The following is a 14,510-nucleotide window of genomic DNA, read 5'->3' as shown; positions in this document are numbered from 1 at the left end:
TGCAGACCCTAAAGCGAGATCTCAACACCTTCCATGGCAAGGGCTGGGAGAGAAGCCCGCGGTGGGGCTGCAGCTCACAAGGCGGTAAGAACAACGCCCGCAGATGCCCTGCAAGGTCACAGGGGCCTGAAAGAGGGAAGGAGGCAGCCGGGGGCAGGAAACCAACACTGGAGAAGGAGAAGGCAGCTACCTTCGCGTTTCCATACATTTTATGTCAGGAGGTCAGGGTGCTATGTGTGCCACAGTCCAGCTTTTGGAAGAAAACAACTAGTGGTGAGAAAAGTGAGCATGAGAGAGTTCTTGGGAAAAGCAAAAGCCTGATAATGAGTATGAACCCAGGGCAAAGCCATCTCATGACAGAATAATAATAAGTACTCAGTAAGCATCAGCAATACGACACACACGCATCTGATTTATGCATTTGATGATGAAGTGTTTCGCTCTTCTTCACAGCAGCCACGCATGCTGAACCCTACATCACGACTGTCATCACCCCATTTTACAGACGAGAAAAGAGAGGCACAGAAAAGTCACCTGCACAAGACTGCAAATCTAGCCAAGTTCAACACAGAAGCACATAAAAAAAATTAATGACTTTATGATCTAGTGTTTAAACTATGATTACTGTATCCCTTACTAAAGAAGGAAAATATAATAGCTTTATATATCTTTGTGTTAACATGGTTAAAACTAAAAACTTCCAAAGGCCGGCCATCTGTCATCCGGGAAATTATTATGAGAATATCATTCCCTAAGTTATAGATAACCAAGGTATGAGGAGCCTAAGCTCAGGCTGTCATCAGTGTGAGAAACCCCTGCTTTTCCGATATGATAGTGATCCAGAATGAAAGGAGGGCTTTAAGATGCAATCAAGTTACCACTGGTATTTTTTAATGACAAAAGGAAGGCCAACTGGCACTTACATATACGATGTCCTCACCCAGAGGTTCTGCTGATTAGTACTTACCCGTTTTTCATGGGGGTTTGAGACCGGTTCAGAAACACTGGCGTCACCCCACACAAATCTAAGGTCGACAGTGTGACAAGACGTGGCCAGTCTTTGCCATACCACATGGCCGTGACTGATGAATCATTGAAGGAAAGATCAACGTGGTCCAGGATGTGTTCTTTTCCATTATTTTCTTTCAATATAATTACCCAACCTAAACCAGATATCCTGAAGAAAGAAAAGCAAACAAAAATGTCTGCCTAGCAGCAAAAAAAAACACAAAAAACAAAAGAACTGCAGTCTATCACACGTCAACTCTAAAGCACCTGGTACCCTAAAGGCCAAAGCCAAAGTTCCTAGAACACGCTCGACATAAATTTTCAAGTCACAACAGTTCTCTTAGGACTTATCTCCTCACCTAACAAACACTCACGGAACAGCTGCTCTGTTCCAGGAACTGGTGACACATAGATAAAGAACACGAAGGGCTCTGCCCATGGAGGGATGTCTTGAATGAATCTCCTGCTTTACTACAGCTGACGACCAGGCTGCTTCTGCTTTTCATAAAACCTCTGAACCAAATATACGCATAGGAAAATACTATGTATTTTATAGATACACAAAAGCACAAAATATCCAACAGTCCCTCACAATACAAACCACACATCGGTCCCATACACACAATACTTGGAACTTACACCACCCTTCTTCTTTAAGGTGATGGTGCATCTCAGTGTTTAACGGCCCTCTCATGACCACCACACGCCCACCCCCAAGAAGCCACGCCTGCCTACCTGAGGGCCTCTTTGGTCTTAACTGGGAGGCCTGTGTAAGGGTGGAGAGGTTTGAGAACCTGAGCTAGAGCTGCTTTTACAGACGCTATTTGTTTTGTAATATATTCTTTCTTCCAATATCCAGCTTCTTTATCCCCAGCTGACAGTGAGTTCATAGACACGGCTGTCTTCTCTACTGAATTAACTTTCCAATTAGATCGTTTAGGTGAAAAGGCAGTTGAGTAGATTCTGATCCAAATAAAGCTGGGGGAAGAGAGGAAATATGTTAGCTGTCTTAAGAGACACTGTAATGCACTTGTAATTGGAATGTATTAAATTAGAGACATGCAATCATTTTTAAATAGTCTATTTCCATGAACAAGTCAAGCTGAACACTTACAGTTGTTCATATGTTAAAGTGAACTGTAGTGTGAGGTAAGCGTTTTAGATTCACCAACCCTAGAAACACATACTAACAGGAAAAGCTTGCTTCCCAGGGCTGAGTTACAGTGAGTGATCTCATATTATTTGGTACCATCCCTAATAAGAACTGCCGTCTTACACCAATAATTGAAGAGAAGATCAATTATAGAAAAAAGCAGGAAGTGTATACAATATGATTCCCTATCTTAAATGCATAAATGTTTTTGAAAAGAGCAGAAAGGAGTTTTAGATAGATAGATAGACACAGATATATACACACACAGAGACATGTCAACAGTAACTGACATGTTTGTAATTGTACGTTCTTTTTCCTTTCTATATTTTAATTTTTCAACAATGAACATGGACTGCTTGCACAAAGAGAAAAGAAATAAAGATGATTAATGACAACTAACAGTGACAGTTCACGTTTTTGAGCACCAGGTGTTGAGCGCTGCTTCAGCACTTCATATGCATTAACTCACTTCATCCCCCCAGCAAACCCATGAAGCTGCAACTACTACTGTCCCCACTGAACCGATGATGTGACTGAGGCCCAGATGCAAAGTGCCCTGGGCCAGATCTGTATGTAAGTGACAGAACTGCCACTGAATCCACGCAGCCTCACCCCCTGAATGTCACTGCCGCTTCAACAGCGCAAAGAAATGGGTTCAAACAACTGTATCCGCATTCAGAGAGCCAATCAGTCACAACGCTGGAATTCGACTCCACACCCTTGGTTGGTTACAGTAACCATCCTAACACTCCTGTGATGAACCATTTTCACACACATTATCTCACTTAATTCACGGTCAGGGGAGCCTCAAGAGAATGAAAACGTCTTACGGAATTAAAATATTACATATATTGTTCCCCTTGATTCTTTATAAAACACAAAGTTCAAGTTTAGGATGCTTCTGACAGTCCACAAACCCAAATACATTCATTTCTTGATCACAAAATGCTCCACCTTGTTAAAAAGCTAAAGCAGATCTAAGGACAAGAGCATATTTGTCTAATCTGACTATCAGTCAAGCACAGAAGAACTTCCGTCAGGCTGTTCAGGACATAGGGCCAATTTAATGTTCTGATAAACAGTGTTTCCCAGAGGGCTGGAAAATACCCCCCACGTGACGATCCAGATCCAGCCCGATGCAGGCCTCCCTGTTACCCCACGCAGAGACTGCTGCTCAGGCCAAGGGCTGCCCTACGCAGGGCAGGGAGGCAGCGCCACCGAAACGGCAGGGCGCCAAGGGAGACCCCACCCTTGCAGCGGGTCTCCGGAAAGTCAGCAGTGTAATCGGCTACAGCAGGGCTCCTGTCCTCTCCTCAGACAATGCTTAGAAAGTACCACTAACTTCCCAGAAACATTCATCGTTTACCTATCCAGTTGTTAATACATCCTTTTATGAAGTCTGGCTATGAAAGCACACTCTTAAAAATACAATTCAGGGACTTCCCTGGTGGCGCAGTGGTTAAGAATCTGCTTGCCAATGTAGGGGACACGGGTTTGAGCCCTGGTCTGGGAATCCCACAGGCCACAGAGCAACTAAACCCGTGTGCCACAACTACTGAGCCTGCGCTCTAGAGCCTGTGCTCCGCAACAGAAGCCACCACAATAAGAAGCCCACGCACAGCAACGAAGAGTAGCCCCGGCTCTCCACAACTAGAGAAAGCCCACGCGCAGCAATGAAGACTGAACGCAGCCAAAAATAAATAAAATAAATAAATTTGTAAGAAAATACAATTCAACTGACACAATTAAGATTCTCCTCCAAAAAAGGAAACAAACCTTATGAAGGCTAACTTCCTAAGAAGTTCAGCTTTTCAGAGGACAGCTACTTCCAAGAAAGTGGGATGGGCAAGTATGCAAAGACTCTCGCTAGAGCTGAGCCCACACATGCACTGAGAGGCCCGGTGCCTGCCCCGTGTGGGTCTCGGATAGAGGCGATAGAGACTAAGAAACTTATAATTTATTAGTTTACCTAAATAGTCTGAGTTCTATCCTTGAGTAAGGTAAGAACCTGCAAAAAAGCTACAGTTTTCAACATTTAGTTGACCCCTTCCTTGAAAAATGCCTCACTGCACTTTGCTTTAGTGAATGTCTTCATCTCTTACTAAGGGTCTTTAAGAAAGAGACACACAAAACTTGCCCTACATTCATTCTAGAACTATTTCAGGAATTGACACTGCGTGTATACTGACACAGACGTGTATTCTCTAATACAGGAAATATCTTTTTAAATTAAGAGATAAGAAAACCGCCCTGCCCAACCAGAGAATAATACGTGTCCCCTTCTTATTATGAGAACTTGGCTGTTCGTTAGTACAACCTGGAGAAATTTTAAACACAGATTCTAGAACACAGAGTTAAAATCTGCAGAAATGTACATACCGGGGATCCAAATATTTTTTTGAACTCTCCCAGCTTTTCTAATGCAGCCACTCCATGGACCGGCATCTGAGAACCACTGTACAGATGTTTCCTGCTCACTGCGTTCCAACGTTCAACAATATCACAGCCCTCTATCTGTTACTCTCCGTTTCCTCACCCTATTAAACCACCAGTGAAATCTGCATTCCCCCTTATCTTGCTCTTTTCCCTGGTTGATACGGGGGTTCCATGTGGGATCAGTATCTGTCTGATCTTTTGATGTTCAAGGACAGAGGGACCTCAAAGCCAAGACACCACAAACCTCACCAGAAGTTTGCAGGATTCCACCGTCTCGCTCCCAAGATAAACTTCTGAGCTGCAGACAAAGATCACAGCGACAAAACAAAAGAAGGGGTTTCATCCCTCTTTTCATAGATCTCCGCTAGCCCAGGGACGCTCCACTGGCCTCCTGCTTCCAGGGCAAAGGCTCCCTGAGCGCATGTTCTCTCCTATCCCGCCCGCTTTACGCTTCCCCACCAAGCAAGTTCCATGGCTGGCCAGTTTCGGTTCTCCCCACACATACCTAAGGAAGCCCCTTCCTTGTCTTTCTTTAGGGTCTGCTCTGCAAGGCCCAGGCTGGGGTTAGGCAGGGGCAGGCTCCACATTGCTGCTGCAGACTGTGTGGGTAAGTCTGCCTGCCTCGGGGACAGCAAGCCCTCCCGGACAGCAGACCAAAAGCCACTTTCTCCAACAGTTACACCAGCAACAAGCTTCACCTTTTTCAGTTCATGCAAAGAGATGCAGAGAAATGCAAGCCTTTGAAAATATCACACATTAGACATATTTCTACTCATGTATAAAACTACTCTTGAAATTCTTTTAAATTCTAAAAAATGGTTTAAAAGCTCCTACTAGTTTTCACGACTTCCATCAAAACACCATCAAACACGACAGAGAGATTTGGTTTTTCTCCTTACTTGTCATTGGCCAGGTGATAAAAGCGCCTGTTCACACATCCGGCGCGCAGCAGGGCCACCGCATCCAAGTAGGACAAGATCTTCAGCAGGATTTCTGAAGGCAAACTGAGAGAGGGAGGAATCAGAGAAACATCCAGAAAACAACTGGCCGTGCATCTCCAAATGGAAGGCAACAAACAGACGCTTCCTGCACAAGAGGCACACTGCACCCTCGTCTTCAATCATTTCTCGACTGATACGCTCTGCTTGTTACAATTCTCATGACTTAAACCAATGCAGAGACCCAAGGGTACAAACAGCTAATTTCCTTGGTATTTTTAATCAGGTTTTCACACTGAAAATGTAAATGAAAGACAGAGGACGCACTCGTGGCTACAGGCAGAACTCAGATATTACTGCAGGTGGGTTTGGCTCTAGACCCACCACAATAAAGCGAGTCACAGGAATTTTTTGATTTCCTGGTGCATATAAAAAGTTATGCTTACACCACACTATAGTCTATTAAGTGTGCATAGCATTATGCCTAAGAAAACAATGTACGTACTTTATTAAAAAAATACTTTATTGCTAAAAAATGCTAACCATCACCTCAGTTTTCAGTGAATCATAGCAGTAACATCAAAGATCGCTGATCACAGATTGCCGTAATATAGTGATAATAAAAAAAGTTGGAAATATTGTGAGAATTACCAAAATGTGACACAGAGACAAGAGGTGAACACATGCTGTCAGAAACTGGTGCTGACAGACATGCTGACACAGGGTGGCCACAAACCAGCTGGTAAAAAACGCAGTATCTGCAGAGCACGATCAAGTGAAGCGCAGTGAAACGAGGTCTGCCCGTATTAATAAGAAAAACACAACCACCCCCGCTTCCAAAACATACGAGCGGAATAGGATACGTCAGCTTGTTCTCCCCCAGCCCAGGCGACACCCGCACCCTCCTCCCGCAAGACCTCACCCCTGTGATGCTTCCTCTGGGGCTTCGAGGAGACGCCAGGCCCCGGAAAGTTCTCTGAAGTGTCCTTTTCATTTCATTCATCTGCCTAAATAAATAGGATGTTGAGATGCATCCTTAATCTCCCATCTATTTCTATGATCTTAGAATTTTACAAAACACTGTCAGAATCTGAAACGCCTAGAAAGCATGACTGGTGTTAGAAGTCAGGAATGGGCACTTTTGAACCTCAGGCGAAAGGAAAAATGAAAAAACAGCTACAGGAGATTGTACTCGGTGGCGGGGGGAACGGGAGAGAGAAAGGGACAGAGGAAGGTGAGGGGCAGGACAGTCAAAGAAAACCTCCCCGAGAAAATGTGACTTGTGCATGCTCGTTCTCAGGGTGTGGGAATTCACGGTCCACACTGAGGACCCTCTGCAATCCCCACTCACGCTGTCCTTGCTCCCTGTTCCCACAGAGAAAGCCCAAGCCCTGCGGAGCCGCGTGCGGACCCACGCTCAGGTGCCCAGGCCCGTGTGTGTCCAGGGACCCAGCCCTTCCAGCCCTGCCTCCCCTCCGGCCGCTGCTCTTCCCCAACATCCGTATCAGCCTCCGAAAACCCTCCCCCGAAAGTGCACCGAGACAGTGCTCTCCTCGTCCCCCATCTCCTCTCACTGCCAAACTTCCGTCCACACCTGCTGCCTCCACCACCCTGCCTCCCACTTCCTTTTGGCTTTCTACATTCGGTGTGAAATATACACACACTACATGCGAAATAAAGTGCAGCCCATTGCCCGCCACTGGCCTGGAACAGCTGCAGAGGCGGCCCCGCGCCCAGCACCGCTGAACCAGCCACCCCTGTTCTAGCAGCCAGCCCCTCTCCCGGGTCACACGCCACCCCCCTCCCTTTCTGGGACCTCGCTGGTCTTTCCTGCTCCCCGGTGGTTCAAAACGTCCCGGGCCCTCTGAGCTCAGCCCTGAGGCCCCTCCACTGCCACCTCCACACTCTCCCCGGCGCCACCGGCATCCTCGCTGCCTGTGCCCAGTGCCCAGCTGTCACTCTGCCTCCCACCCCCAGCACTCTCCAACCCCACAGGCAGCACCTCCACGGACACACCGCTCAAGCCAACAGTCTGGGATTCCCGCCTCAGGTCTGTTTCCCCAAACACCCACGTCTGGTTCATAAACGAGTCATGTCACTTATGCCCCAAATGTACCTCAACTTGGCCAGTGTCTCTCCATCTCCCCTCCTCCTAGACAAGGGAGACAGGTAAACAAGTAAACAAGGTAATGTGAGAAATCAAATGGCATCACACCTCCGTGCTTAAAATCCCACATCATGGACTTCCCTGGTGGTGCGGTGGTTAAGAAGCCACCTGCCAGTGCAGGGGACACGGGATCGAGCCCTGGTCCGGGAAGATCCCGGATCCCACATGCCGTGGAGCAACTAAGCCCATGAGTCATGACTACTGAGCCTGCGCTCCAGAGCCCTCGAGACGCACCTACTGAGCCCGAGCACCACAACTACTTGAGCCCACGTGCCTAGAGCCCGTGCTCTGCAACAAGAGAAGCCACCGCAGTGAGAAGCCCGTGCACCTCAACGAAGAGTAGGCCCTGCTCGCCACAACTAGAGAAAGCCCGCGCACAGCAACGAAGACCCAACGCAGCCAAAAATAAAATAAATAAAAGAATAAATTTATTTTAAAAATCCCACACCGTGAATAAGGTCCACACTCCTCCCCATGGCCTCTGGGCCCCTCCCCCTTGCCCACCGACCCTGCTCCTGCAGCAGGTCCAGGGCCCCTCTCTGCCCACCTGGCTTCCCCTCTAGATGCTCTTCTCCAAGCCCTTTCATCTCAGTTTTCAGTTCTCAGCTTAAATGTCAGCTCCTCAGCAAAGTCTTTCCTGACCATCCTAGCCCACTAATCTGGATTATGGAGTCCATTTGTTTTCTTGATAGCACATACCCCAATTTATAATCCATTCCTTGTTTTAATCTGTGTTCCCCCCACAAGACCGTAAGCCTCATGAGAACACGTGTGAGCGGCTCGCCACCTGCATTCTCCTCCAAGCATAGCATCTGGTACAGAGAAGGTCCTTGGATATTGATTAGAGGGACCAGCTGGATGCGTATCTGTCCTACTTCTCCTATCAGGTTATCATATGACAGATTCTACTCCCAGAGTATACAAAGTTTAAATCAATGTCCTTAATTAAATCTTTCTTTTTTGTCCTTTTCTTTCTTTTCAAAATCAGAGTGAAAGTATGTACACTGTTACCTGAGCTAGTTATGACATGGTATTAAAAGCCCAAAACTTGAAGTCAGGCAATTTACGTTGGAAATGCGTAGACCAGGTGCACCCCCCGCCCTGCACTGTAAGACGGTACAGCAGCGCCAGGCTTCCAGGACTGCACACAACACTGAGCGTACAGCTGGTGCTCCAGCAACATCAGTACAGTACGAATCCACAGCATTTCAGCGTCAATCTCCAATAATACATTTTTAAAAAAGTTTCTACAGATCTTGCTGCTGAGGGTCACAGTACAGAACCTGCCATAGCAAAAGAGGCTCCCAAAATCCTGAAAGCTAAAAAAGTCAGAGATCTCGTAAGCTTTCAGAAGAACACACTTTAATCTTCTTTCTCGTTTTTCAAGGGTCTTTATCAAATGGGAAGTGAATAATTCTGAAGAACCTTTTTTAAAAAGGAAAACTAAATTTACTCGTCACTTTTAGAAGTTTAGCTTCATGAAACTAGTCTAATAATGACAGGCTGATGACTCATAATCATCCTCTCCGTGTTGTGCATTCTTCCGACACAGTTCTATTCTTAGAGAGCTCAAAAGAGCAACCCCATGGGCTTCCCTGGTGGCGCAGTGGTTGAGAGTCTGCCTGCCAATGCAGGGGACACGGGTTCGAGCCCTGGTCTGGGAAGATCCCACATGCCGCGGTGCAACTAGCCCCGTGAGCCACAATTACTGAGCCTGCGCATCTGGAGCCTGTGCTCCACAACAAGAGAGGCCGCAATAGTGAGAGGCCCGCATACCGAGATGAAGAGTGGCCCCCGCTTGCTGCAACTAGAGAAAGCCCTGGCACAGAAACGAAGACCCAACACAGCCATAAATAAAAAATAAAATAAAATAAAAAGAGCAACCCGGTATATGCAGCCCCCCCCAGAGCAGCAGACCACCTCTGCTCCTTACCCGTCCAGAGACACAGAGCAGCCGGTGCAGGATTTCCCGCAGAGCTCATCCAGCCGGGCATGGTGACCCAGAGCGGCGCAGCCCGCGACCAGCCTGACACCTCGCCCGGTTCTGAAAACAAACATGGAAAATACAAAGTATAAAGGCGCCTGTCCATTCCCCTCTACAAAACATAAAGGATTCATAAACTCCAAAGACTACTCACTATGAAACTTCATCTACAACAAGGGAGGGAGGGAGGGAGGGCAGCAGGGAGGATGGTGAGACATTCAGCGTCCTGAGTAAACCTGAAAACTGGACTCACTCTGACTGACGTGTTTTATTATAGGCTGTCAGCATATCAAAGAGCTGCTATAAAGTGTACTGAATGGAAATAAAAAGGGAAAAGATAAAATGCATCAGCTGTCCAGTTCCAATAACACAACAGAAACCTAATAAAGATAACATCCACAGAGTAAAAAAATGTAAATTTGTGAACCAGAGCTGCCACCACAGTCTCCGAGTTTGCCGACCTTTGAGGAATAACGGCTGGTTCCAGCTCTGGCAGTCGCAGCCACAGGAGGACCACACACTCATCCTCAAACTCGCTTACCCTTTACATCTCACATTCAATGGAACACGTTTTAATTGGCTTTTTTATTTTAGTGGTAAATAATAAACGTAAAATAATAGTGAATCTTTTAAGTCAATGGCTTTTAAGACTTAATGAGATCTAACATTTTATGCAGTTAGTCCTTTTCAGAACCTCCCAAAATAAATTTTTATTAAAATCAGTCCTCGAGACCAGCAGTACTCAACAGCAGCTGGGCAGGGATCTGAAATGCCCAGAAAGTCACCAAGCTCAGTTTCCCACTTCTAGGCAGCAGTGCACAGAGAGCGCTCCTGGTGGGCACACGACTTCTCCTGGGAAGATCTGAAAGCTTCCTTTTTACCCCCTCCCCAATACACACACCGATAACTGCCCCACCTCCCGGCCAGCATGCTATTTCAGAAGTGACTAAAATCTAGAGTGCGTGTATCTGTATGCTTAGTTCGCCAGCGCTACGGCTCTGAGGATGTCCTTTGTTCACCAAGGGTTTTACCACTCCCCCACCCCATTCTTCCCACCAAGATGACTTCCTGGATATATTTAGACTATCACTCAAAAAGGATATGGGCAATGATTGGGGGCAAAAGGAGGCGGGGGGCCTAAGAACTTGGAAGTAAGGGCAACAGTCTCTCTGGAAGTGGAAGAATGAAATCCACACGGACAGATCTGAACAGAGGGTGGCCCTCAACCCCAAGCATAACCTGCTCTTAGGAGGCACGGGGAGTGTAGCACCCATGGACTCGGAGTAGCCTGGTGCCTGCCACGGAGATGGACACGCCAAGATGTACGCATCAGCAAGCGCTCAAGTCGCCTGGCGATGCCCCAGGTGATTCTGACCAGCCAGAGGATGAGCTTCTCTTCCCTTAACAGATTTTTCTCTTCAGAAACAAGCATAATGGCTGGCATACAGTAAGCCCTCAATAAACATGAGATATCCTCTGCACGCTGCCACCTCAACCCAGGAGAGGCTGAAAACGGGAAACCATTCCAGATCCTGCTGCTCCCCACGCCTCTCCATCCCAGCTTCAGCAAAAGGCACTCAGGTGCTCTTCATCTTATCTCACTTCCTAGCCAGATGCAGAGCAGTAGGGAAAGGGCAAGGAGAAATGCTAATCTGGAGAGCTTTGCAACGCCCTCTCCCCCTTTGACCAGAGAACTCCACCTGTGCTGTAATTTTATACTTCTGTTGTTTCAGCAAACATTTCCACAGTAGAAAAGCTTTAAGTCCATTGCCCTGGCTCTAACAGTAATCAGAGGTAAACTACAATTTCCTAATTGTATTAATTTCCTAGGGCTGCCTTAACAAAGTACCTTAAACTAGGTGGCTTATTGTCTCCCAGACCTAGGGGCCAAATGCCCAAAATCAAGGTGCTGGGAGGGCCATGCTCCCTCCCAAGACTATGGGACAGAATCCTTCCTTGCCTCTTCCAGCTTCTGATGGTTGCTGACAATCCTTGGTGTTTCTTAGCTCATGGCAGCTAAGCTAACTAACTCCAGTCTCTGCTCTCTCCCTACAAAGCCATCTTCCCTCTTTGTGTGTGTGTCTTCCTATAGAACAGCAGTCACATTCAATTTAGGACCACCCTAATCCAGCATGACCTCATCTTAACTAATTACATCTGCAGAGACCCTATTTCCAAATAAAGTCACATCCTGAGGTTCTGGGTGGACATGAATTTGCGGGGGGAGATGGGGGCACTATTCAACATGATACACAATTTTTTTAAGTATTTTTAAATGATTTAAAAGCATTCCTTATTTTAAGTGGTTAACTAATCCTGCAAACTCTATATGACCTGTGTTACAGATTCAACGAAAATATCTGCAGGAGACAAAGGTTTCTGACACTTAGGCTTTAAACAAAAGGAATTTCTTGTACCCGTCCATCAAATAATAACAATATCTACCCAGAGTCCCCAGGTGGTGACCCTTAGACCACTACAAGTGTGAAGGGTCGTGCCGAGAAGTCTAAGAGTCTAGACACACACTGATGAAGACTGATGAAGGACTCTCCCTGATACACTATTTTTTAACTTAAATGAACACTGCTGTGGTTGATCAAATATAAATTTGTCTAGAAGCATCAGTAAATTGATAACACCTTTTTGCCATTATGTATTTCCTCAATCAAAAGATGCAAAAAAAAATCAAAACTATTACCCTAAACCTTTCCAAGGGAACTGAAGAAAAGTAAATCAATACAATCTATTGATCAGTTTCAATCTAGCAAGTTAGCAAAGACCAAATAAATGATAAGGACAAGGGCAGCTCCGCTGCAGACAAACAGGCATTCTCCTTCACTGCTGGGACCACAGATTGGTGCAAACACTATGGACAGCCAAGTCCTTAAAAGGCACATGTTTTTTTAAGCCAAGAATCTCACATCTAGAAATATAACCCAAGGCAAAAAAATGAGCCCAAAGACTTCACTCAGAAATGTCCATCTCAAAGCTGTCTGCACCTGGAAAAGTATCAGAAACTGTATAGACATCAGTTAAACCCCACGACCTCTGTAAAGTGAGCCACGTTCAGCCAATAAAAAGGGACAGTTTCAATACAGGTGGAAGTGTTTGCACAAAAACAAGTTCGTGACATCTCCCAGATGTCTGCACGGCCAGCTCCCTCACCTCCTGGATACAGGCCGCCATTCAAATGTCACTGTCTCCCTGAGCTCTTCTAGCCATGCTCTCTAAAAACTCCAATCCATATCCCGCGCGCACGCGCGCGCGCACACACACACACACACACACACACACACACACAAACACACACACACAATGCCCCCCCCCAGCACCTACCGCCATCCGACACCACTCATTTTGCTTGTCTACCTTGTTTGCTGTCATTGGGGTGTAAGCACCATGCTGGCAGGTCTTTTGCACGAGTTTTGTTCCCTGCTGACTCCTCAGCACCCACAACATGCCCAGCATGCAGAAGGCATTCGATAAATATCTGCTAAATTAATAACATCAACTGAAAAAGGCTACATCAGTATGTACTACATAATCTTATTTTGTATTTCTCTCTTAAGGGAAAATGTAAACACATACATACAAAGAAAAGCGATCTTCGAGGGAAGATAACAAGGTATTAACCGGTAATACATCCGATTCACAAGACTATGGAATTACAGGTGGTAGTTTTTAAACGGGAGCTGGAAGATTGAAGGGACAGAACACCATGTACTTTCTAATGTTTCTTAATATACTGAAAATGTAATGAATTATGGGGGTTTTGTTGCTTTAAAACTGAGAGCCCATATACAAGAAAGTTTGGGAGCACAGTTTCACAGCACCATCCTTTAGGCTGGAGCCGTGGTTTTCAAAGGCCTACACAGCATTCTGGGTACCAGGCCCCCCGAAATCTTGGAGCACAGCCTGCAGAAAGCACAAAACTTCTTTGAAGTCTCTTATTTAATATTAAAAGTTAATGCAAATATTGCATTCTACTGGATATCTTATCATAAAAATGTATTATATGACTCACCAGTTATTTAACATTTTCCCCCAAAGCTGTTACATTAATTTTCCACGTCAGGAAGGCGCCCCCTGCCCACTGGCTCCTATCTGTTCGAAAAGTACAGCCTATTTGTTGCTGTTTTGTTTTTCCATAATTAAAATAGATCTCCTGAGTCCCTCCTTTCTAGAGCAGAAGACTAAGTCTCTAACGAGGCAGCCAACACTGACTTCTTCAAGGTCCCAAGCTAGAGGTCAAGAGCCCCAGGGCCCTCCCCTCCTGACTGTCCGCCAGAGCTCCTTCCACCGTGTTACTATAGTTACTATACATCTTATCAGTATGGATTCTGGTACCATTGAAAGCACATCTCCATTTCTCCATAAAATAAACTAACTGCACATTTTTAGGGGCCACACAATTAACAGTCAGTAAGTTCCATGCATGTGCTCATGGAGCTTGATCCCTAGCAGGGCCCTGTGGGGCTCCTGGACACAAAGCCTTTCTGTGCCCCCCATTTCTTTGATTATAGGAAATAGCCTTCATCCAGCCTCCTCGACCTTCCCTGAGTTCCAACCGGCAGATTCAAACAGTTGCTAATTAGGGAAGGGAAGGGATACAAGACAAGCGAGAAAAAGTCAAGGAAAACAATAGTTCAGCCTTGGGGCAAGGTCCTGGTGCCCCATCAATGGGTACACACATCTTTGAGCTGTTCTGCAGATGCTAAAACGTCCTCCAGGTGGGAGAAGTCAACCATTAACCAAGGCATGCTGCCCACAAGTACCCACCGAGACACCAGACCAGTTGGAACCAGGTTGATGATGCCGACCCCC

At 46.2% G+C, this 14,510-nt stretch overlaps 1 protein-coding gene across 1 annotated transcript in view; it reads right to left on the bottom strand.

Moving 5' to 3' along the window:
- The window catches only part of FBXO15 (F-box protein 15), a 40,309-nt gene that overhangs the window by 23,392 nt on the left and 2,407 nt on the right, over positions 1-14,510 (bottom strand). Inside the window, exons 2-5 of the mRNA XM_060170789.1 lie at positions 9,636-9,746; positions 5,497-5,601; positions 1,744-1,986; positions 968-1,177 (exon numbers count right to left, since the gene is read on the bottom strand). Coding sequence (XP_060026772.1) covers positions 968-1,177; positions 1,744-1,986; positions 5,497-5,601; positions 9,636-9,746 — 669 coding nt within the window. The remainder of the gene's footprint in view (positions 1-967; positions 1,178-1,743; positions 1,987-5,496; positions 5,602-9,635; positions 9,747-14,510) is intronic.

This window comes from Lagenorhynchus albirostris, chromosome 14 (genome assembly GCF_949774975.1).
Source record: "Lagenorhynchus albirostris chromosome 14, mLagAlb1.1, whole genome shotgun sequence".
NCBI lineage: Eukaryota > Metazoa > Chordata > Mammalia > Artiodactyla > Delphinidae > Lagenorhynchus > Lagenorhynchus albirostris.
This window is presented reverse-complemented; position numbering and strand designations above follow the sequence as displayed.